Below are 22,902 nucleotides of genomic sequence, written 5' to 3' on the forward strand. Positions count from 1 at the left end.
CTCTAGCTGAGACTTGATTTGAGTTGTTTTCTATCTGCCACTCTCCCATAAAGAACACAATGTGTCTTCCAGCTCAGCAGTGGAAGACTGTAACTCCTTCAGAGTAACGCCCTGATTAGTGTCCTTCTCCCCAAAATACTCAGCTTTTGAGGACGACCTGTTCTAGACAGATTCGAATCGTCCTTTTGAGAGAATAGGAAACTATTCACTATGTCTGCATTGACTATTTGATATAATTTAATGTAGGATGCATCCTTGGTTTAAGGGCATAGGAGCATGGGGTGAGGGTTATGGTCCTCCACCTGTTAGAACCTGGTAAATTGGTTCCCTCCAATAAAAACATTTTTGTTGCAAAAAATATTAAATGTGCCCTCCCCCAATGTCTGGTATCAGTACCACAAAACCACCCCGGATATGGGGACTGTCCATATAGTGAAACTAACTGGTACAGTGAACTATCAGTACAGTAAAACCAGCTGGTACAGAGTGAACTATCAGTACAGTAAAACCAGCTGGTACAGAGTGAACTATCAGTACAGTAAAACCAGCTGGTACAGTGAACTATCAGTACAGTAGAACCAACTGGTACAGTTAACTATCAATTCAGTAGAACCAACTGGTACAGTTAACTATCAATTCAGTAGAACCAACTGGTACAGTGTAATACTAATCAGACAAATTGACAAATGGAAGTCCTTATTACTTTCTTATTCTGCAGTTCAACATGGTTGGCTATTATTTTTATTACAGTGGTGGAAGAAAATTATGAAATTCCCCCCCAAAATGTTTTAATCTTCTGAAAGTCAACAGTGAAGGGTAACATTTTGCTGACGGGAGGCAATTCCCTGAACACATCTAACATGATAGGTCAGAAAGCTGGAAATGTTAGATTGTGTCCCCTGGAAATAGAAGATGTCAATATAACTTGATTAAACATAGTCTAGTCTTATTTAGTGATAACAGAATGGCATGCCAGGAACAGGAAAGGACACAGAATCTTTACATCCCACCTGGGACTGTGGAACCACAGTAACCCCTAGCAACATGGAATGGATGGGAGATAAAGAATCCCTGTGATATCTTGTCCTGCCAACCTGCACACAGAGGAGAGGCTGCAGAATACCTTTTTAAAGAGGAAGGAATGTGACTGACTCAGACTTGTTTTCAAATACATTTTTAAATCTTCAAAATGCTTTGAGTATTTGCTCTAGTCAGCATCCTCTGTCGGCAGACCAGGTTTGTGATGGTTGGTTTGTTCCATTGCGGCAGGCGAGCTCAACCAAGCCCAGACAAAATATTTGAAATTATTTGTTTTTAATGTTTATCTTGTTTGTACTGAATGTTCACCTGCTCAGGGACTGCCAACAGAAATCTGGTTTGCTTCTTTTCTCCAGTGTAATAAGACTAACAGTTTGTTTTGTTATGCAGCACATCTGGTGAATGTAACGTCACAATGAAATATCTAATAGCTTCTGAATGCAGGGCTGCTAAAGGACTGTAGATTTGGTCTGACTTACGTTGGTTTCATATACCAGTTAGGGAGCAGCAAGCATATTTCTGAAAGTGACCATAGTAAGAGGTCAACCTCTAAAGCTTTAATATATTTATATATTCATACTCCACTTTTTCTCTCTCTTTTCTAAAGTCAGATGCAGACAAAGCTCTGCTAGCCACAAATGGAGTGATGGATTAGAGGTGGTAGATCTACTTTACAGAGAAGTTTGCTTTGCAGTCCTTTCTTCTTTCTGCTCCTCCACCATTACCCCCTCCTCCACTCTTCTCTGTTTCCTCACTCCTCCTCTCTCTATCCTTCTTTCTGGTTCCTCTCCTCTGTCTCCTCTCCTCTGTCTCCTCTCCCCTGTCTCCCCTCCTCTGTTTCCTCTCTTCTGTCTCCCCTCCTCTGTCTCCCCTCTTGTCTGTTGTGGTAGTAGAAGAGCAGACAGCACCCCCTGAATGGGTCCAGTGTTGGGGCATTCAGACTCACCTTGTTCAGTAGTAAGTTTGCTTGTGTAGAATGAGCCACTAAAATCAGAATGGCTTGATGAAGCAGATCAGTGGAGCTGTTTGATAAACCTTCCTTTTGGCTTGAGTTTGGCTCCATGCTAGCATTCACAAGACTCATCCACAACCAATGTTATAGTCCATTAAGATGATCCATAACCAATGTTATAGTCTGGTCCCAGAGTGTCTGACATGTAATACCCAAAGGCATTTATGTTCTCTAGGTGGTCCACTGAGGCCCATTAGATTCCAGCTAGAAGTGCTGCACTTCATAGGGATTAGGATGTTATTTGAGCCTCAGTCAGTGTTCAGTTCACTAAATAAGCACCTTTGTATGTTCACTGACATCTTCAAACCATAGAACACTTAATCAGTATGACTAAAATAGGTGTATGTCATTGAGGATGTCACATGGATCAAAGCTATATTGGTTTGAGGATGTCATATGAATTAAAGTTGTCATATTGATTGAGGATGTCCTGTGGATTGAGGACATCAAATGAGTGAGGATGTCATATGGAATAAGAATGTCACATGGATTAAGGATGTCTTATTGAAGATATCATATGATTTGAGGATATCATATGAAATAAGGATGTCTCATGGATTAAGGATGTCCTATTTATTGAGAATGTCATATGATTTGAGGATGTCAAATGGATTCTGGATTTCATATGGTTTTAAAATATACACTTTGAGGATGTCTTGACAATAAATCTTGAAAGGTGCTTAATATTTGTCTACTAGGCCAGGTAGGGACATGTGTTTTCTAAAGACTGTATACTTTATAACATTTAACAAATAGAATCAAAAACAAGAAAGTATCTCTTTGAAACATTTATTATGAAATTATAAAGTAGATAATAATAGCACTGGTCAGACAATGCTTTCAGAAATCACTGTGGATGCAATGGGACTGAGCCCTACAGATGATAATTACTGTAGCATTACTTTACAACAATCAAAACAATAAATAAAATAAACAGAGCAGAGAAAATTAAGTAAAATAACAGGTCCATTGTTGTTTAACACAGCACATTAGGCAAGATTACCAGGAGATCAATTTACATAAAACATATCTTATATACAATAGCATGAATCACATTTAATGTCGCTATACAGTAGGTACATGAGCGCTGAGGTATGGAGCCAATGGCAGAGCAATCAAACGGAGTCACATATATGAGGGGAATCCTGGGGGGTGGAGATATAAAGAGAATACTAGGGGGTGGGGCTGAGGGTATAAAGGGAATACTAGGGGGTGGGGCTCAGGGTATAAAGGGAAAACTATGGGGGGGGGCTGAGGGTATAAAGGGAATATTAGGGGGTGGGGCTGACGGTATAAAGGGAATATTAGGGGGTGGGGCTGACGGTATAAAGGGAATACTAGGGGTGGGGCTGAGGGTATAAAGGGAATACTAGGGGGTGGGGCTGAGGGTATAAAGGGAATATTAGGGGGTGGGGCTGACGGTATAAAGGGAATATTAGGGGGTGGGGCTGACGGTATAAAGGGAATATTAGGGGGTGGGGCTGACGGTATAAAGGGAATATTAGGGGGTGGGGCTGACGGTATAAAGGGAATACTAGGGGTGGGGCTGAGGGTATAAAGGGAATACTAGGGGTGGGGCTGAGGGTATAAAATGAATATTAGGGGTGGAGATGAGGGTATAAAGGGAATACTAGGGGAGGGGTTATACATGGAACACTAGGGGTGGGAGTTATGGGAATATTGGGGGGCGGGTCTAGCTGGGTGGTTGGGCTTCTCAGTTGTAAAGGTGGAAGCTCAAATAGCACCTTATTCCCTGTCCTGTGTTAGGCTGCTATTTAGGATGCTAATGGCCAAACCACTTAGTGCCAGAGTGATGACATCACGTCTTTTTTTGTCAACAGATAAAATGGTGCTTTAATCCCTCCCCTTGTTCCGACAACCTGGGTTAGGGTTAACCCCTCCCCCTTCTTCCGACAACCTGGGTTAGGGTTAACCCCTCCCCTTGTTCCGACAACCTGGGTTAGGGTTAACCCCTCCCCTTGTTCCGACAACCTGGGTTAGGGTTAACCCCTCCCCTTGTTCCGACAACCTGGGTTAGGGTTAACCCCTCCCCTTGTTCCGACAACCTGGGTTAGGGTTAACCCCTCCCCTTGTTCCGACAACCTGGGTTAGGGTTAACCCCTCCCCTTGTTCCGACAACCTGGGTTAGGGTTAACCCCTCCCCTTGTTCCAACAACCTGGGTTAGGGTTAAAGGGGGAAACTGACTCACTGAAGGGAAAGGCAGATGCTCTCTTTTGAAAAACGAAGACATTTTTTAAACCACAGTGTATAAACCATCAGCAGATAGTGACCACACACTAGTGGTCAGATTTTCCAATGTTTTCACATCAATGAACTGACACAGACTTGGACATGAAATGGAGAGGTGAGGTTGGGTGAGGTTGGGTGAGGGTCTGGGGAAGAGAGGGGGAGTCGGGTTAGGATGGAGATTGGGTGGTAAGGGAAGTATGGTGAGGTGCATCATCATTACCATCATCATCATCATCTAAAGTCTCATTAATGTCCCACTATTTCCATAAAGAAGCAGCAGCAGTCAAGAAACATTTTCTTCCACCCTCTACTCCAGTCTCTTCCATTAACAGAAAGAAAGAAAAGGCTGATTTTAATTGAATGCATTCTGATCTGTATGATTTGTGATGACTTAGTACAGAAACGTGTTTTTCAGGCCATTGTTAGCTTCTGGTCCTTAATCATGAAGTGTTAAAATACCATGGAACAAATGTCTGCCGTGATCTACTTAGTTGTGTACAATAACTTAGTGTCTTGGCAACATGGCCATTCAAATGGACAAGGTGGAATTTAGGAAAAACATGAAATGAATGAAGAAATGATTGACAGTCAGCAGACACAAAGTGTGACTTTTGGTTTTGTTTGGTTCTTTTTATTTCAGAGAGCCGATCCCCAAAGCACCATTATCAATCAATTTGCTTTGTGAAATGACATCAAGATTGATGACGCTGACTTTGCTGGCTTGTCAGGCAAATGGGCTGCCATCCAAAAGTGATGGACATGCACGCAAATACGAAAGCAAGAAACACACAGACACACACAAGGACACACATACAGACACACACCTCTACACGATAAAATCGAGTTGCACAAGACATGAAATGTGGGGGATATTGGACAGAACCTTCCTGATCTACAATCAATGGATATACATTAATGAAACTGGATGTCTATCTTCAAGTATGTTGGCTCCATATGACAGCTGGTTCCCATGACTGGGTCCGCAGCATTTAAATCACATCCTACAGGGGTTGGCAGAACACCAGAGGCTGATAAAGATGAAAATGTGAATAAAGATAATAAAAAAAATATATTCTCCTGGTAATTTGCAATGTTACAACTGTGTCATAACTGTAACAGAGCCCGTGGATGGTGTTATAAATGTGTCATAACTGTAACAGAGCCTGTGGATGGTGTTATGTGTCATAACTGAAACAGAGCCCGTGGATGGTGTTATAACTGAGTCATAACTGTAACAGAGCCCGTGGATGGTGTTATAACTGTGTCATTACTGTAACAGAGCCCGTGGATGGTGTTATAACTGTAGCTCTGAACCAGTCATAAGCTCTGGGCTTTGAATCCCAGTCTTGATGAAACCCAACATTATGATGATTGACCAGACGCATCGCCAACGACCAGCAAACAAGTACATATGAAGAACGTTCTCTAACTGTGTCGCTAGGCCTTGTGAGAACGTTCTCTAACTGTGTCGCTAGGCCTTGTGAAAACGTTCTCTAACTGTGTCGCTAGGCCATGTGAGAACATTCTCTAAGTGTGTTGTAAGACCATGTGAGAACGTTCTCTAAGAGTGTTGTTACAATGTTCTCGAAGTGTTTTTTTTTTTATAAGTGTGTGGTTAGAACACATGTCCACACAAACACAACTAAAAGAAAAATAGTGCTGCTCTTAGTCTCGCTTTCATCCTCTTACATCCACATTCAAATAAATCCTCAATACTCACCCTGGATAGAGAGATATTACAACCTATGGATTCAAATGTACTATATTATATTTAGACAGTCAGTTGGCTGCGCAACTCTAAATCACAGACATGGATCGTCCTTACATATATGTTGTCACACAACATGAAACATAAAGTAAATAATCGCACTCAGCAGCACTGTCCCAGTCTAACATAATGTAAACAGCGCCTTGCATTCTGGGATTTAGCATTCATTCACTTCACTATGAATGAAATTAAGCCTGTTTACCATATTGATCTGTTAATGGTTTTCATTCAGGGCATCGTATTTGCCTTCACTTGCCTGTAACAAATACAACAGCAGCCTTACTAACGATATGTCTGGATGACTAGTAGTTGTGTAAGAAATGTTAAGCGTTACATTATTAACCAAACAACGCAGCTACTAAAGATAACTGTTAAGATGGTTGTTACTGAGCTTTTAGGCAACCAAGACAACAAGGCCCGGATTCACAGAGAGTATGTATTCACCCTTAGACAATCAAAAGCTTTAAGTGATCAATATGCAGGAGGACAAACAGACAGACAGACTGATGTTGTCATCTTTACTATGTCAAGTTGTTATAAAAGCTTTGCACTTCTTATGTGTATCGTTTAATTGGACAGAACAAAATCACAAAAACTCAAGACAGGCAGAAAGACAGACAAACAGCCAGACAGGACACTGGAAGCCAACCTATGTCCACTTTCCTTACAACATGAGAAAGCAAGAGATTGTATAGTATGCAAAATGTCAGTCAGTCAATCAGACAGTCATCCGGTCAGCCAGTCAATCAGACAGTCATCCGGTCAGTCAAAAAATAAGCTAAAGATATGATCACTAATGACAGTGATATCTCAACAAAGATTCTCTCCGAGTGAGAGACAACCTGCCCAGGAAGAAAAGTCTGCCTTTCTCTCTCTTACAGTACATGTCTCTCCTCTCTCCTTACACCTGTCTCTCCTCTCACCTGTCTCTCCTCTCTCCTCTCCTCAGTCTCTCCTCTCATCTCTCATTCCTCTCTGAATCAGCACAACTCAGAAGATACTGTAACAGACATCCCCTCAGGTACAACATTGTCAAAGTCCATTCATCTTTTCAAACGTCACCCCAGTCGGTTGGCTCTCCACCCTTAGGAGGAGGAGGGAGGGAGGGAGGGAGGGAGGGAGGGAGGGAGGGAGGGAGGGAGGGAGGGAGGGAGGGAGGGAGGGAGGGAGGGAGGGAGGGAGGAGGGGAGCCCCCTTGCCACACATCCATTAATCCCTTATTAATGTAGCAAATGAACCTGAGTGGAAAGAGGATGGTCGCCCGTGTCCCAAATGCCACCATGTTCCACTACATGGCTCCACAGGGCTTGGGGCTGCAGCAGTGCATTATATAGGGAATACGTTGCAATTTGAGACTCGATTCTTAGATCTCTCCACTATGTCTGGTCCAAGGCACTGTGGTGGTATTCCAGTGGTCTGTCTGGAGCCTGCAGCTGATCCAAGATGGAATGCTCCGTTTTACATATATATTTACTGATCCTGTTTATATATATGTTTACTGATCCTGTTTACATACATATATATTTACTGATCCTGTTTATATATATATATACTGATCCTGTTTTCATATATATATATATATATATATATATATATTTACTGATCCTGTTTATATATATATTTACTGATCCTGCTTTCATATATATATATATATATATATATATATATATATATATATATATTTACTAGCGCTGGATGAGATGAGGAGATCAGTGTCCCAAATGGCACAATATTCCCTTTTCAGTGCACTACTTTTGACCTGGGTTCATAGGGGACAGGATGAGCAACAGTTCTCAGGTTCAGCCCAGAAGTGTGGTCGAAGTACAGGAAAGCTCAGATGGGCCACAGCCTTGCACTTCTCGTAAAGCCCTCCTATTTGAGCAGGACCATTGATGACTGTGATTTATTATAGAACCACATTCACTCCAATCAGAGTATAGGTGGTTTCCTTTGTAGGCCTTAGCTTTCAGGAAACCATGCAGGACACTATGATTGTAATTCTAGTCAGACTCTGCTTTGTGTCGTAACCCACAAGTTTTCACTGTAAGAGCCTGACTGGATTTACTCTATAAGAACCAATGGGAGGTAATGGACAGACAGGCAACACAAAATGCCATATCTTCATTCAATCATCCTGTTGTGGCACGAATTTCAGCAACAGAGACAAAGCACAAGAAAGAGACAGAGACACTGTGAGAGACAGACAGAAAAGGAGCAGAAGAGAGAGAAAGAGAGAGACCTTGAGAAAAACAGAGGGAGAGACAGAGACAGAGAGAGACAAACAGAGGGAGAGACAGACAGAGAGAGAGAGACAGACAGACAAACAGAGACAGAAACGTATCTGATTTCCTGTGAATTGATTCCATAATGAGGTCAGACCAAGATCCACTTCACTTGTACACTATTTATATTCTGTGGGTTTAAGGTTGCATTCAATACCCAGACTGACTAATAAATGGAGGCCCAGCCAGGCCTATTGACTATGTCCTGTAATAAAGATGTTGCTGTTACACTTCCCCCAGCTGATTTGGCTTTCAACACAACATCAAGGATTCATTTACTATACAGGATAATATAATCATATTATAATATATACGCCACTTAGCAGATGCCTTAAATTGAATACTAATAGGTAATGTTAAAGTGTGTGTGTGTGTGTGTGTGATTCGTGTTGGGAATTGATCCCATGACCTCCGCCTTGCTAGCGCTCCTTGCAATATTTGATCCCAGGACCTCTGCATCACTCTCACCAACTTAGCCACACATGAACACTAATATGCCTAGATATTATAATCCACTAATATAGCTGGATATTATTGTCCACTAATATGTCTAGATATTATAATCCACTAATATAACTAGATATCACAGTCCACTTATATAAGTACATATTATATTCCACTAATATAACTAGATATTATGATCCACTAATAAAAGTAGATATTATAATCCATTAATATAACTAGATATTATGATCCAATGTTATAACTAGATATTGTTAATCAGGTAATATAACTAGCTATTGTTAATACATTAGAATAATTCAATATTATTAATCAACAAATATTACTATAAATAGTTAATCAGCTAATATAACTAAATATTGTTAATCAGCTAATGTAACTAAATATTGTTAATCAGCTAATATAACTAAATGTTGTTAATCAGCTAATATAACTAAATATTGTTAATCAGCTAATATAACTAAATATTTTTAATCAGCTAATATAACTAAATATTGTTAATCAGCATATATAACTAAATATTGTTAATCAGCATATATAACTAAATATTGTTAATCAGCATATATAACTAAATAGTGTTAATCAGTATATATAACTAAATAGTGTTAATCAGTATATATAACTAAATAGTGTTAATCAGTATATATAACTAAATAGTGTTAATCAGTATATACAACTAGGGTGACTCCTCCAGTCAAACATCTCCACTGGTTTAGACCAGAGCCAGATGAGGTATGAGGTCTTATGAGAGTCTTTGGCCACATCAATGGCCTGTATGCACAGTGTTTCCCAAGTACCACCGATCTATGGCAGAGCCCCTGTCCAACTCATTGTGATTAAAAATGGGCCAATGGCTGAACAGTCTGTAATACTGGCCAATGGCTGAACAGTCTGTAATACTGGCCAATGGCTGAACAGTCTGTAATACTGGCCAATGGCTGAACAGTCTGTAATACTGACCAATGGCTGAACAGTCTGTAATATGTCTCTTGCCACCCCGTCCTCGCCCCAATCCCCCCTCTTACCCCTCCTCCCCCTCTTACCCCTCCTCCCCCTCTTACCCCTCCTCCCCCTCTCGCTTCTCTCTCCCCTCGCACCCCTCACCCCCCCTTCACCCCCTGCCCCCCTCTCGACTCTCTCCCATCGCCCCCCTCTTACCCCTCATCCCCCTCTCGACTCTCGCCCCTCGCCCCCCTCATCCCCCTCTTGACTCTCACCCCTCGCCCCCCTCTTACCCCTCATCCCCCTCTCGACTCTCGCCCCTCGGCCTCCACTTAGATAGCCCTCCTGATAACTGGAGGTGGTCCACTTGGAGCGCTGTGTTGTTTCTGTACCATCCAGTGTAACTAGGGCACGGTCAGTGTCCCACAGGACCCCCTGTCCCCTAGCTAGGGCCCTACTTCAGACCACAAGGCTGTCAGCTGCGCTTCACTCTAGTGCACTAAACTGCAGATGTGGTGCGATGTGAGACGCAGGCCTTGTTCTTCTCCCATGGTTGTTTACACTAATACAGGACCCCGGGGGGAGATGAAAAGATGAAGAATATTCTCCAGATTGCCGTCCTATCCCAGTCAGGCAGACAGGGATCTGTTAGAAAGCTGATTCCAACAAGCCTTTATTTTGGCGGCTGTGATCACTAACTAGATAGAGAGTCTGTAATTGTGATGCCAATGGGCCATTTAGAAAGAAGGGGAGATAAAGAATCTGTGTTCCAAATGACACTCTATTCCCTACATAGTGTACTCGGAACACTATGGGTCCTGGTCAAACTAATGCACTACGTAAGGAGGAGGGTTCGATTAGAAGGCAGGGTTGAGAGACAGGCCAGCAGGACAATGGAAAGGGATGATTGGTCAAGACAACCCAGCTCAGAATCAGTGTCTATAACACAATGACAGAGTGCGGTTTGGCGCACTGCCCTGTACTATATTGTGAAGGGATGGGTTATTGTGTTGTTGTTGTTGTGTTGTTATGTTGTTATTTTTTGTGTTGCTGTTATGTTGTTGTAATGTTGTTGTATTACCGGAAAGTTGTTGTGTCGTTGTCATTATGTTATAATATAATTGTGTAGTTAGTGTAGATTGCTTACAAACATAAAATATGTTAGCTATAAAAGCTGCTGTGCTTTACCTGCAGAATTGGAGGTAATTGTAGTATTGTTTTACCTTGAAAATATGGCATGTAATATACCTTTTAAATATGACATTTGATTTACCTTTTAGATATGGCATGTGATTTACCTTGAAAATATGTCATGTGTTTTACCTTTTAAAAGGTAAATCACTAGAGTGATTGATTGATTATAACTTTTAAATATGGCATGTTTTACCATTTAAATAAGGCATGTGTTTCACCCTTTTAAATATGAAATGTGTTTTACCTTCTAAATATGGCATGTGATTTACCTTTTAAATTTGGAATGTGTTTTACCCTTTAAATATGGCTGTTTTTCATATTAAAACAATTGGATGTGACTTTTTACCAAGAAAAGTGATTTCAGATGCTGCGTGTTTTACATGCAGTAATACAGATGTAGTGTATTTAACCTAGAGTATTATAGATGCAGTGTATTTAACCTGGAGTAATATAGATGTAGTGTATTTAACCTAGAGTATTATAGATGCAGTGTATTTAACCTGGAGTAATATAGATGTAGTGTATTTAGCCTGGAGTAATATAAATCTATTGATTTTAACCTAGAGTAATACAAATGTATTGAATTTAACCTAGAGTAATATAGATACATTGAATATAACCTAGAGTATTATATATGTATTGAATTTAACCTAGAGTATTATATATGTATTGAATTTAACCTAGAGTATTATATATGAATTGAATTTAACCTAGAGTAATATAGATGTATTGAATTTAACCTAGAGCAGTAGAGATGACATTATGAAAATTGAATATTTCTTATGGAGTGTTTTATCGATTAAAGCTAGAGTGATACAGAATAGAACCAATGTGGAAGTTCCCAGGGACCCTACTCCCTATTTAGTGTACTTCTTTTCAGCAGGGTCCAACAGACCCAAACAGACATGTTACCTAGAGTCTGTGGTGATCATTCATCTAACCATTTCCCAAGGACTCGGGTCCGTACATTGACAAGGAGATAGACATCAACTCCTCTGCATCAACACGTTTAAAAATATATAATGACTTATAAAAACATGAAGCTGATATTGAACTTAACTGAAAAACATTAATGAACATGAATGTAGTATTGAACTGTAGGATGACTGGGAGTGTGAGCTCCTTCACAGAGCAGTCGTAGCTCTTGTATCTCGCTGATGTTGCCTGCAGGCAAAATGCTTCTCCCTACCTCCTCCACCTCCTCCTACCTCCCCCACCTCCTCCTACCTCCCCCACCACCCCTATCCTCCCCTCCCTGGCACTGTGGAGATGTAGACTGCTGAAAACACCAGCACACCGGGCCTGAATGCATCTTTTGTTTGCTGTGCTTCTTTCACGCTGCAGAGAAGCAGAAAACACACCCTCCGAAGCACTGCTCCGTGGATGTGACGCGTCAACGAGGGTCACACTGTCCCCTTATCTACCCCCCCCCCACCCACCACCACCACCTTTGGGATAGACTGTATCAGAGATTCGTCTTTGACTGCAACTATCAATGTGCCTGTGCATTTAACCACATCGTTAGGCATGAGTATTTACCGAGGAGAGGAGCCCCTGGCCCCCCAGCCCCCCCAGTCCCTCATCTCCACCTCCCAATGCCTTAGCAGTACTGCTGCAGGTTGGCCGACTGCCAGCGAATGCCAAGCAGAGCAACAGTGCCCTCTTCAGGTGATGAACCCTGGCCAACACCCCCACATCCACCCCCCACCACAGCCCCCTCTATTCCTTTCCTCTAAATCTGTTCCACGACTCTCAGCTTCCTCTGCGTGCTGTTTCCACTCTTCTCCCCTTTCTCCTTCCAAACTCTTCCTAGGTTTTTCTTTTCCCTCCATGTGTGTTACTCGCCTTCTCCGGTTCTACTAGACTAGGAAGAGCTTGTTGTGTTTATTAGCAGACAAAATTAATAAGGCTTTGATAAAACACATCGTGGATTAGGTTGGAATCTCACTACTCATTATAGGATAATCCTTTCTGAATTGGATGTGTATCAGGTTCTGTCATGGACACACGCACAGTGCGAGTTGGATAGGACGCAGCTTCACCGCAGAAGAGAATATAATCAGTTTAAGCTCAGATGATTGGGTGTGATTCCTATCCTGATACACTCAGAATTAGTTTAATTATTACAGTTTTGATTAGGAGTATTACTTCAGTCACTTGAAGTATATCCTGGGTATTACTAAGTCAAGGGTATTCTGCTGCTTCTTTATTGTTGTCATCACTAGACACAAGAAAAAAAGAATGTATACAAACTCACATAGACGACCATGGGGGATTTTTTTTAAATAAAGATAAATGATACCAATGATTCTTAGAAGAACCAACTCTCCTGTTGCCGTTAGAACACTCCGTTAAGGAGGGAAAGCAAACTGGCTTTCTATTCGTTTTGTGCCATAGATGTGTTTCCATATTATAATACTATTACAATATGGTGAGCTGAGTAGATAGGCAAGAAAAAAATGTTTCTTTCACAAACGTTTGAAGGCATTTTTGTAACTTTGTACCATATAAATGATCCTGTACATTTTTTACAATATAGCTCTGCGTCGCAAATGGCACACTAATCCCTGTACAGTGCACTTTGACTGACAGAATCCCTATGGGCCCTGGTCTAAAGTAGTGCACTACATAGAGAACAGGGTGAAATTTGGGAAGCAGACACCATCTACCTCATTCAACCTCTGAGACCCATCAAAGGTCATGCGTCTGCAGTAACTGACAGGGCTTAAGACAGATGCCCACTTGGTACATGTTTGATTGAAATATCCTTTAAATATCTTTGAACAGATTAATAACAGGAGTCTGTAGGTATGAGATCCAAAGGAGATGAATAATTGGCACGTGGGCTTTCAGTCCGTAGCTAATCACACGTCATACATTAATTCATGAAGATCATCAGGTTTGTTTTTTGTTTTTGGGGTTTAAAAGTACAAGACAACTAATGCCAGGACTTATAGTAGGCATATTTCCCCCATTATCTCATCAGTGTTGATTAAGTGTAACTTAAGTGCAAGCCAACCACAATGTGTAAATTACTGACTCTTCAGCACTGTTGGACGGGGCAGTTATACGCAGTACTTATAGACCAGTAAAAGTGATCTTTTACCTGTCTGGTGGGGTGAATGGGTGCCTTAGTCTTGAATCCTCCCTGGGAACTGCACTCAGAGGCACTGAAGTGGTCAGAGCTGGTGGAGGACCTCTTGGAGAGGGTATCACAGCCCCCTACGAAGGTGTTGTCCAAGGGGAGCTCCTGAATGACGTGGTGCTTCTTCACAGAGACCGGCGTGTCCGCTTTCAGGTGGAAGGCCGACTGTGGTGAGGCAGACTTGTAGTGTCGGGCCAGGTCAGGGCTGGGGGGTTTGAAGGTGGTGGTGGGGGCCGTGCTCCAATCAAAGCGGCCAATGCCCTGCTCCTCCAGCTCGGCCGGGAGGCTGATGGTGCCGTTGATTGGCTCGCGGGCTGTGTCATCTGCTTTGTTCTCCTCGATGGTGACAAAGTTCAAGAGGGAGCTCTTGGGCGACTTCCTTTTCTTCCGCTTCTTCTTCTTGTTCTGCTTGTTCTCCTGGTTGGGCGACATCCACTCGGCGCCCTGTTTCTTCCGCTGGGCAGCTTTGAACCGCGAGGCGTGGCGGCAGCGAACCAGCACCGTCACGAAGATCACCACGATCACCACCATCGCACCTGCAACAATGGCGATCATGATGGTTAGATAGTCTCCGCTCTGGTAGGTTTCACTGCTCTCCCCAATATTCCTGTCCAGGGGTGTCTCCATTGTGCGGCGGATGAGGTCATGGATGAAGGTAGCATTGCCGACCGTGTCGTTCACGTACAGGAACACCAGCACCAAGGTGTGAAGGGACTTAGGGTAGCCCAGGTCGCTGATGTTGACCACAAGTCGATGTAGCCCCATGTCGGACAGAGCAGGCTTCTCCTCCAACGTGATGTTTCCTGTCACAGGGTCGATCCGGAACAGGCCCTTGTTGTTGCCGCTCACTATGGTGTACTTGAGCTCTGCGTTCATGCCCGTGTCGCCGTCCACAGCAAAGACCTCGGCCACCACCGATCCAGGGATGGAGGAGAGGGGGACCAGTTTGATGGAGGTGTTCGACGGAGGATAGATGACGATGGGGATGTTGTCATTCACGTCGATGACGTTGATGGTCACCTTAGCAGCGGAGGAACAGGGCGGCCGCCCACTATCCACAGCCCGGACGTCAAAGGTGTAGGAGCTCTGCTGCTCGCGATCGAAGGACATGTTGGACTTAATGACCCCAGAATACGGGTCCAAGATGAAGTTTTCATTGTCACTGAGTATCGACAGCGTGACGGCAGCATTTTCCCCCGCGTCTGAGTCTGTGACAGTAATCACCCCCACAGTGCTGTACTTTGGCAGATTCTCTGACACAAAGAACTGGAAGTGGTTGTGGGTAAACTTGGGATTGTTATCATTTTCATCAAGAATCGTCACGATGACAGCCGCCTGGCTCTGAAGTGGAGGAGTCCCGTTGTCTCTGGCTGTTACTGTGAAGACGAAACGTTCCTGCTCCTCGCGGTCAAACACCCTGGAGGCTGTGAGGACACCAGTTTTACGGTCCAGATCAAAGAAGGAGGCATTAGGCCCCAGCTGATACACAATCTCTGCATTCTTCCCACTGTCCTCATCTGTGGCGCTGAGTGTTGTGAGAAACAGGTCGCGTATATTGTTTTCCATGACGGCCAGCTCGATGACTGGCTGACTAAAGATGGGTGGGTTATCATTTTCATCCTCCAGCCTCACCCTAACCAAAGCAGTCTGATTCAAGCTTGGCTTGCCAGAATCAGAGGCCACGATTTTGAAGTTGTACTCTTTGGTCCCTTCGAAGTCTAGCAATGCTGACGTCTCTAGTAAATACTGGTTGTCGTACACCGCTTTGAGGTGGAAAGGGACATCTTTCTCGATGAAACAAATGACCTTGCCGTTCACGTCCATGTCCTTGTCCGACACCGTTATAAGAGCAATCTTGGTGTTTATCGGATCCTTCTCAGAGAGAAACACAGTGCCATTTATGGGACTGATGATGTACCTCAGATCAATGTTTGGTGGATTGTCGTTCACATCCGTCACATTTATGGTTATGGTGGCTCTGGCTGGGCTGGAGCTGCCATCACTGGCCAACACAGACAGCTTGTGTATGGCTGTCTCTTCCCTGTCCAGGGGCCTCTGAACGGTTATAAGGCCACTGGTGCCATTCAAAGCAAAGAGCCTCTTGGTTGCCGGGGACACCTGTGTCCCAAACATATATTTGATTTCTGCGTTTGCCCCGACGTCTGCATCCGTAGCCTGCAGTTGGACCACTGAGGTCCCTATGGGGGAGTTCTCGGGTATGTGGACCTCCATCTGGCTTTCCCTGAAAACCGGCTTGTTGTCGTTGACGTCTGTGACCGTGACTTGTAGGATGGCGGTGCTGGATTTCTGCGGCGCCCCCCCATCCTCCACCTTGATCTTCATGACATACGTGTCTTTCTGCTCCCGGTCCAGGTTCTGCTGAACGATGAGCTGCGGCCACTTCTCTCCCTCGGGCGTCTCCACGATGTCCAGCCCAAAGGCGCTCTGCCCATTCACCAGCTCGTACTTGTGAACACTATTGGGGCCGGTGTCTGGGTCGGTGGCGGAGGGGATGGCGAAGCGGCTGTTGATAAGTGTGTTCTCCGGGATGGAGATGTTTATGACAGGGGATGGGAACATGGGAGCGTTGTCGTTGGTGTCCTTAACAACTATTTTAATCTTGATCAGTCTGAAATAGTCGTTGGGTAAAATCACCACCTCGATCTCAAAGGAGCACTCGCTCTCCTCAAACGAGGGACCGGGGCACAGCTTCTCTCTGTCGATGCGGTTGGAGGTGGTGAATATCTCCCCCGTACTGCTCAACACTCTGAGCAGCGGGTTGTCGCCCGCTTTAGATACCAGTCTGTAGACCAGGTTGGCGCTGGTTCCTGTCGCAGCATTCATATGAGAGATATTCAGGTCCTTTGGTATGTTTCCAATCAGAACATTTTCCTGCAACTCCTCTCTGATGGGGTAGATGAGCTCCTGAGCTGTAGACGGGTCCATCCAAAAGCAGGCTATCAGGGCAGCCAGTAGGTAGAAGTCTCTTAGATCCATGGCTTCAATGCTTGTATTATGGTTGTAGTTTTCAAATATTCAATTTGGTATTCAAGCACTTCTTTTTCCTCTCCTCCGCATTCAGTGTTGAATGTCACAGTGAGGGATTGGTGAAATCTTCCATGTGAGAAAGGACAGTGTCCACGGACAGTCCTACAGATGGAAAACAGAATTATAATTCTATAGAATCAAGATATAAGTATAAAATGTAATCATCTACTAGCATATCACTCCAACATTTTCAGTGTTTTGTAAGATTAGCCTAACTGTGAGAATATCAAATGTTGATGTTCTTCAAAAGAAAACAACGCATGGCAGTGTCCTTGATTAATTAATTAACAATAACCTGACTTCAATGAATGTAATTTTTCTAATCCGTTACCCATCTCCTCTCTTCTTTGGCTCCATGACAATTAATTCCGTTACATCTAGAAGCCCTTAGGATAAGATAATACTGCAGCAACCATTCAAGCAGCCATTCAAGTCTGTGACTTAGCCCCCGTCTCCCAGACATTACACATTATGCCCGTAACGACTCCTTCAACGCCGCACTTCACCGTTCTAACTTCTGAGAGCAGCGTCAGAGATCCATTACGCTTAAATTATTGTGATTAACAAGATGTAGAATAAATTGGATAGAATAGGTCAATGTATTTGAATTTCAAAGGATGCATTTAACCGCTATTTAACTGATGTAACTGGAATTCGCATTTATAAAATAATAGGATTTTTGATTGTCCTTACCGTTATCCAAAAGAAAATCCCCTTTAGCACATACGAGAATTGGAATGCGTGTCCTTCTGATGCCAAACATTTGGTTTGTGCTTTGTAGAGACCTCTTATTCGATACAAATCCTATTCAGAGCAGGGACATGCTGGTTTTACTCCGGTGTTAAGACATCCGCTTCAATACAAGTCTTTAGATTTCTGTAAGTCTTCTGTGAAGCGCAATGATTTGTCTTTCCATTGGGCGAATTGCAGTTGAGTTGTGAAGAAAACAACTGCGCGAGCTGGGGAGCAACACTAAAATTATTACATTTACAAGCGTTTAACAGTTCGTTCTAGGCTTTTAACTTTAGATGAAGCGTTGATGCCGCTTTCAATCTGCGATATATTGTGGACTGCGGTTGTCGTTGATGATTCTCTTTAAAAAAATCAGCTGATCATTGGCGCGCAGCGGTTCCGAAGAACCCACGAGTCCCATGAAGTCATTCCGCATTACCAGTAGCTCCTATTAGTCGTAATTTGCCGGTGGTAGCTTTTGGCAGCTTTAGTCAGGTTCGCTTGCTACCTGTTCAGCTTATAACGCCCGCTGATAGTGTGCTGCACACGGCTTGCTGGTCCAAACATGTGTCAAGTTTACTGAGGTTGTCCATTTAATATTGCGCCTCCGATTGTAGTAAAAATAAAATTAAAATAAACGCGAAAAAGACGAATAAAAAAATATATTCACTGTCTTGAAATATATTTCAATGGATCCATGATAGCCGGTATCAAGTCCATTCAATCCCATGTATGTGTGAAGTGGTGTGCACTGTTTACACTCGCACTCTCCTCCTAGAACTGAATATCTGGCACTTACTCCGAATAAGCCCATAGGGGAGTGAGGTAAACCACGTCGACGCCCCGACCTCGGTCATTGGTTACCCTCTCTATTACAATTTCGTTGATGGTTCGAACATAAATCTGATTGGTCGAGACGGATGTCGGTTAAATGTATCGCGCACCTACCGGAGTCTGATGAAACGCTTGGTGAGATGCTGCAGGCTGCGGAGATGCCCCGGGCTCGAGTCGACTGATACAGAGGCAATCTCTGCGCCACCCTATATTAATATGTCAAGACTTTCCGGTTGATATCGGCTGAATTTGGGGCTTATAGCAATGTTTCTTCTATTTGGGGAAATAATAGTAAAACAAGAAACCGAGGAGAGAAAGCTTGTAGATATATTTGTCAGTTACTGCACACAGACTCACTAGTGGAATATATGGCCACAGGAGTTAAAATCCACTTAATGAAATAGCGCGCTGAAGGCATTATAAAGTGAATTTTGGACAGATCACTGATCCATTGACGTTATTATTGTAGGCGGTTATTAAGTCATTAGAAATACAGGGCCTCTAGGGAATTGGGTCAGGGCATTTGTCAGTGAGAAATTATCACAATGATAATGGCTGATGCGTAAATGCCTTGTGCACCTGGGGTATATTAGCCTAGTGCCTTAGAAAACCCTGTCGGGATATTAGGCTAGCACGGATTTAATCAATACATCCCTGATACCGTATTACATTTAACAATTCCAATTTCCCTGATGTCTCTTCTAACAGAAACAAATCCTGCATCTATTCTACTTTCTATGTGAGAAATAAATAGGCTATTCAAGGAGAAGGCGACGGTCTGAAGGTGTTACAAATATTGATTTACGACTTGTCATTCCTGAATTTGATTGCAGTTAGCTCTTTCCAGCTCGTATTTTGCATCCTTCCGAGTTTCTCTAATCTGAGCCTGAAAGAGAGAGAGAGAGAGAGAGAGAGAAAGAGAGAGAGAGCGATAGCGGGAGAGAGTCTCTGTGTTGGATGCGGTCTTGTAGCAGTTCCAACATTAGTAGTCTTGGTCTCCAGGACATCACGAGTTACTGGCTGTGTGTGTTATGGTAAACAGCACCATCTCGAGGGCAATGTGGTGAAATGCCTGATGAGATCATGACCATGGAACTGTGCTTAACACACCTATTGTAATATTTTATTAATATTTCATAATGTTTCAGGTAAATTATGTCCCTAATCAAACCCTACTTTGTTCTCAATTCAGGTTTCTCTCCTCCCTCTTAACACATATAAACAGAGGGACATGTATACCACACATGACCATTTGACCTTGGAACAATAACTGGGTCTCTCATGAACTAGGTATGGAAACGCTTTAGAACATTATCATTATCATAAAGGTAAAGAGAGTGAGTGAGGAAGACAGAGAGAAATATATAGGATAATGCAGGTAGAGGAAGAGAAAGAGGCAATAAAACGAGAGAGGGAGGTGGGGATGGACAGACGACAAGAGACACTATTTTCAAACATGTTTAGTGGAAACATTAAGCATCATTACTAAACAGCAAAGATCTAAAGGCCAACTCTACGACAGAGAGACAAAAAGTGACAGAAAGACTGAAAGACAGAGAAAAAGAGAAAGGGAGATAGAATCGAGACAGACAAAGAAAGACAGACACAAAGAGGGATCCAGATAGATAATGAAGGACAAAGAGGAAGAGACTCAGGGTTCTTGGTTCCAGAGGAAAGTGGAGGGGGTGATGAAAGGAGGATGGCTGATTGCTGTCGTGTTTCATAGTAGCTAGTTGAGTGAGGTGAGAACAGCACCGAACAGAACAGAGCTTGGTCCTCCTGGGAGCGGCTTGCTCTTCCACAGGAGTGTGCACGTGTCCTGTGGGCCAGAAGTCCATTAGCAAAGCCCAAACTTGTGACCTCTCCCTCTCCTCCTCTCCCTCTCCTCCTCTCCATCCTTTCTCCTCTCCATCCCTCCATCTCTGGCTGTGAGGGAGCAGTCGAGAGATGATCTGTCACTTCAGCTTCCAGTCTGCTGGCTGCCTACCAGGGAGCGCCAGAGATAGTCAAGCTGCCCGAAGACCTCTCACTCTGGGAGTCACCGGGACACATGTGGGGAGGTGGTGGGGGATTGGTGTGGGTGTGTGGAGGGCGGTCGGCATTCTCATGTGGAAAATTGAGATAAGATGATGACATGGTTGATCTACTTGATATCACAACCCCACCCGTCTCCGCCATGCCCTTTGACCCCTGCTGTCTTTATATCCTGTCACCTCATGTTATTCTATTCTCAATTCTCTCTACCCCTGCATAGTCTCATATGGGCAAATATCTAGCACAGGGGTCTGCATGGGGCCATTACAAGATCAAAAATTATAGAAAAAAATCTGCCTCAAGGGTTATTTCATTAAATTATTGGCTTCATAATAGGCCTTTTGCTTTAGAAGATTCAGTATGATCAATATAGGAGGCTCTCCTGTCAGCACCCATAATAATCACATCTTTCTACATCCAGTAATTCATTGTATGATTCAATTTATGATCAGACTTTGCATGTCATTCGTTAGCTGCTCCTTCGTTTAAGAAAGTGTTCTGAAAGTTTTAGCCATATTGATGTATGACAAGTGAAGGTTCAATATCACATGTCAATATCAAATTGTTGTGTGTGTGTGTCTGTGTGTGTGTGTGTGTGTGTGTGTGTGGTCCACAGCCCTGTCCCACAGGGAGTTTACCATATGTTCACCTGGCACAACGGCACCTCTCACTTCTGCAAGTGTATGTGTGTATCTTTGTGTGTACATTTGTATACACAAAAGTGTGTGTGTGTATGTGTGCATGAGTGTGTGTGTGTGTGTGCGCGCATTTGCCTCTGGACAAACATGTATGTGAGTGTTTGTTGTTGAAATAGTTACTCAGAATTATTCAAATCTTGGACTATTTAGCATTTATTTTACTGTTTGGAATTATTCAGATTTTGGCTAATCAGTAATATTACGTTGTTGGACTACAGCCAATCAGAATCACTAAATATGTTTAATTCCAGATTCCAGACCCTAAGGATCCTGAAGGAAGCTACTGACGGAGTGTCTGTGTCTGTATGTTAGTGTTTGTGTCTGTGTCTGTATGTTAGTGTTTGTGTCTGTGTCTGTATGTTAGTGTGTGTGTTTGTGTCTGTGTCTGTATGTTAGTGTGTGTGTTTGTGTCTGTGTGTGTTTAGCAAGGAACTTGTATACTTCAGAGTTTTCCCGGTTTGTTTATCTTTCCATGCAATCCCAGCCGGAATAGGATGAGAGATTTCCCTTGTAATTAACACAGAGATGACTAACTGTCAACCTGATGTATCCATGGAGATAGAGGGATGGAGGGAGAGAATAAAGGAGAAGTGGTGGGAAGTGATGGATGGAAAGTGAGAGGGGAGAGAGATAAAGACTGACAGAAGGAGAGGTTGATACAGAGAGCAAATAATAAAGACAGAGAAAGAGATGCATTTCTCTAATGTGATAAGAAGACATTCATTCTTTGAGGAAATGATGGAATTAATTCCATATTTAACATTTTTAAAACCAAAGGCAGATTTTAAAACACTATTGGGAGAAGGAGCTGGGGATCTCCTTGCAGCCACATGTCTGCTGTCCTGCCAGGGAGACTGACACATTACGTCCGTTTCCATAACCAGTCAGATCTGCTGCTCTTCTCCGTCTTCTTCATTGTGTTCTTTGTCTTCGTCATTCTTCACCATCCGTGTTCTTTGTTTTCTTCATATTAATCTTATTATAGTTTTGCTTTCCACAGTTATTTTGTTAATTACATTGTTTTTTATTGTTTGTTTAGTATATATTGCATACATTGATGCTTTGACAATATTTACAAAATATGCCAATAAATTAATTGTACTGTGAAAGAGAAAGCTAGAGAGTGAGGCAGAGAGAGGAGGCAGAGTGATAATGAGAGGGAGAGAGAGAGAGAGTGAGAGAGGGAGAGAGAGAGAGAGAGAGGAAGCAGAGAGAGAATGAAAGAGAGAGAACATGTTACCCTCAGGGGCTGTGTAATAAAATATATAAAAGAACAAACATCTAATTATTCTTATTGCCAAAAATAATTTCATTTACAGTCAATCTGTTGCTCCTCATCCCAAGCCTGGGACGCATTGCAACAAATACACATATTAATACTTATTAATACTTACAAAGGGATCACAACAATCACATGTGAATACGTCAGAAGGGATCACAACAATCACATGTGAATACGTCA

At 42.9% G+C, this 22,902-nt stretch overlaps 1 protein-coding gene across 5 annotated transcripts in view; it reads right to left on the minus strand.

The window, feature by feature from the left end:
- The window catches only part of LOC105020099 (protocadherin-9), a 322,579-nt gene extending 303,922 nt beyond the window's left edge, over nt 1-18,657 (minus strand). For all 5 annotated transcript variants that reach the window (XM_020042472.2, XM_010886801.4, XM_020042474.2 and 2 more), the window contains exons 1-2: nt 17,836-18,657; nt 14,056-17,244 (exon numbers count right to left, since the gene is read on the minus strand). In XM_020042472.2, the coding sequence (XP_019898031.1) occupies nt 14,056-17,091 (3,036 nt within the window). In that variant the 5' untranslated portion in view covers nt 17,092-17,244; nt 17,836-18,657. The remainder of the gene's footprint in view (nt 1-14,055; nt 17,245-17,835) is intronic.
- Nucleotides 18,658-22,902: the final 4,245 nt, after the last annotated feature.

Source organism: Esox lucius, chromosome 22 (genome assembly GCF_011004845.1).
Source record: "Esox lucius isolate fEsoLuc1 chromosome 22, fEsoLuc1.pri, whole genome shotgun sequence".
Classification (NCBI taxonomy): domain Eukaryota; kingdom Metazoa; phylum Chordata; class Actinopteri; order Esociformes; family Esocidae; genus Esox; species Esox lucius.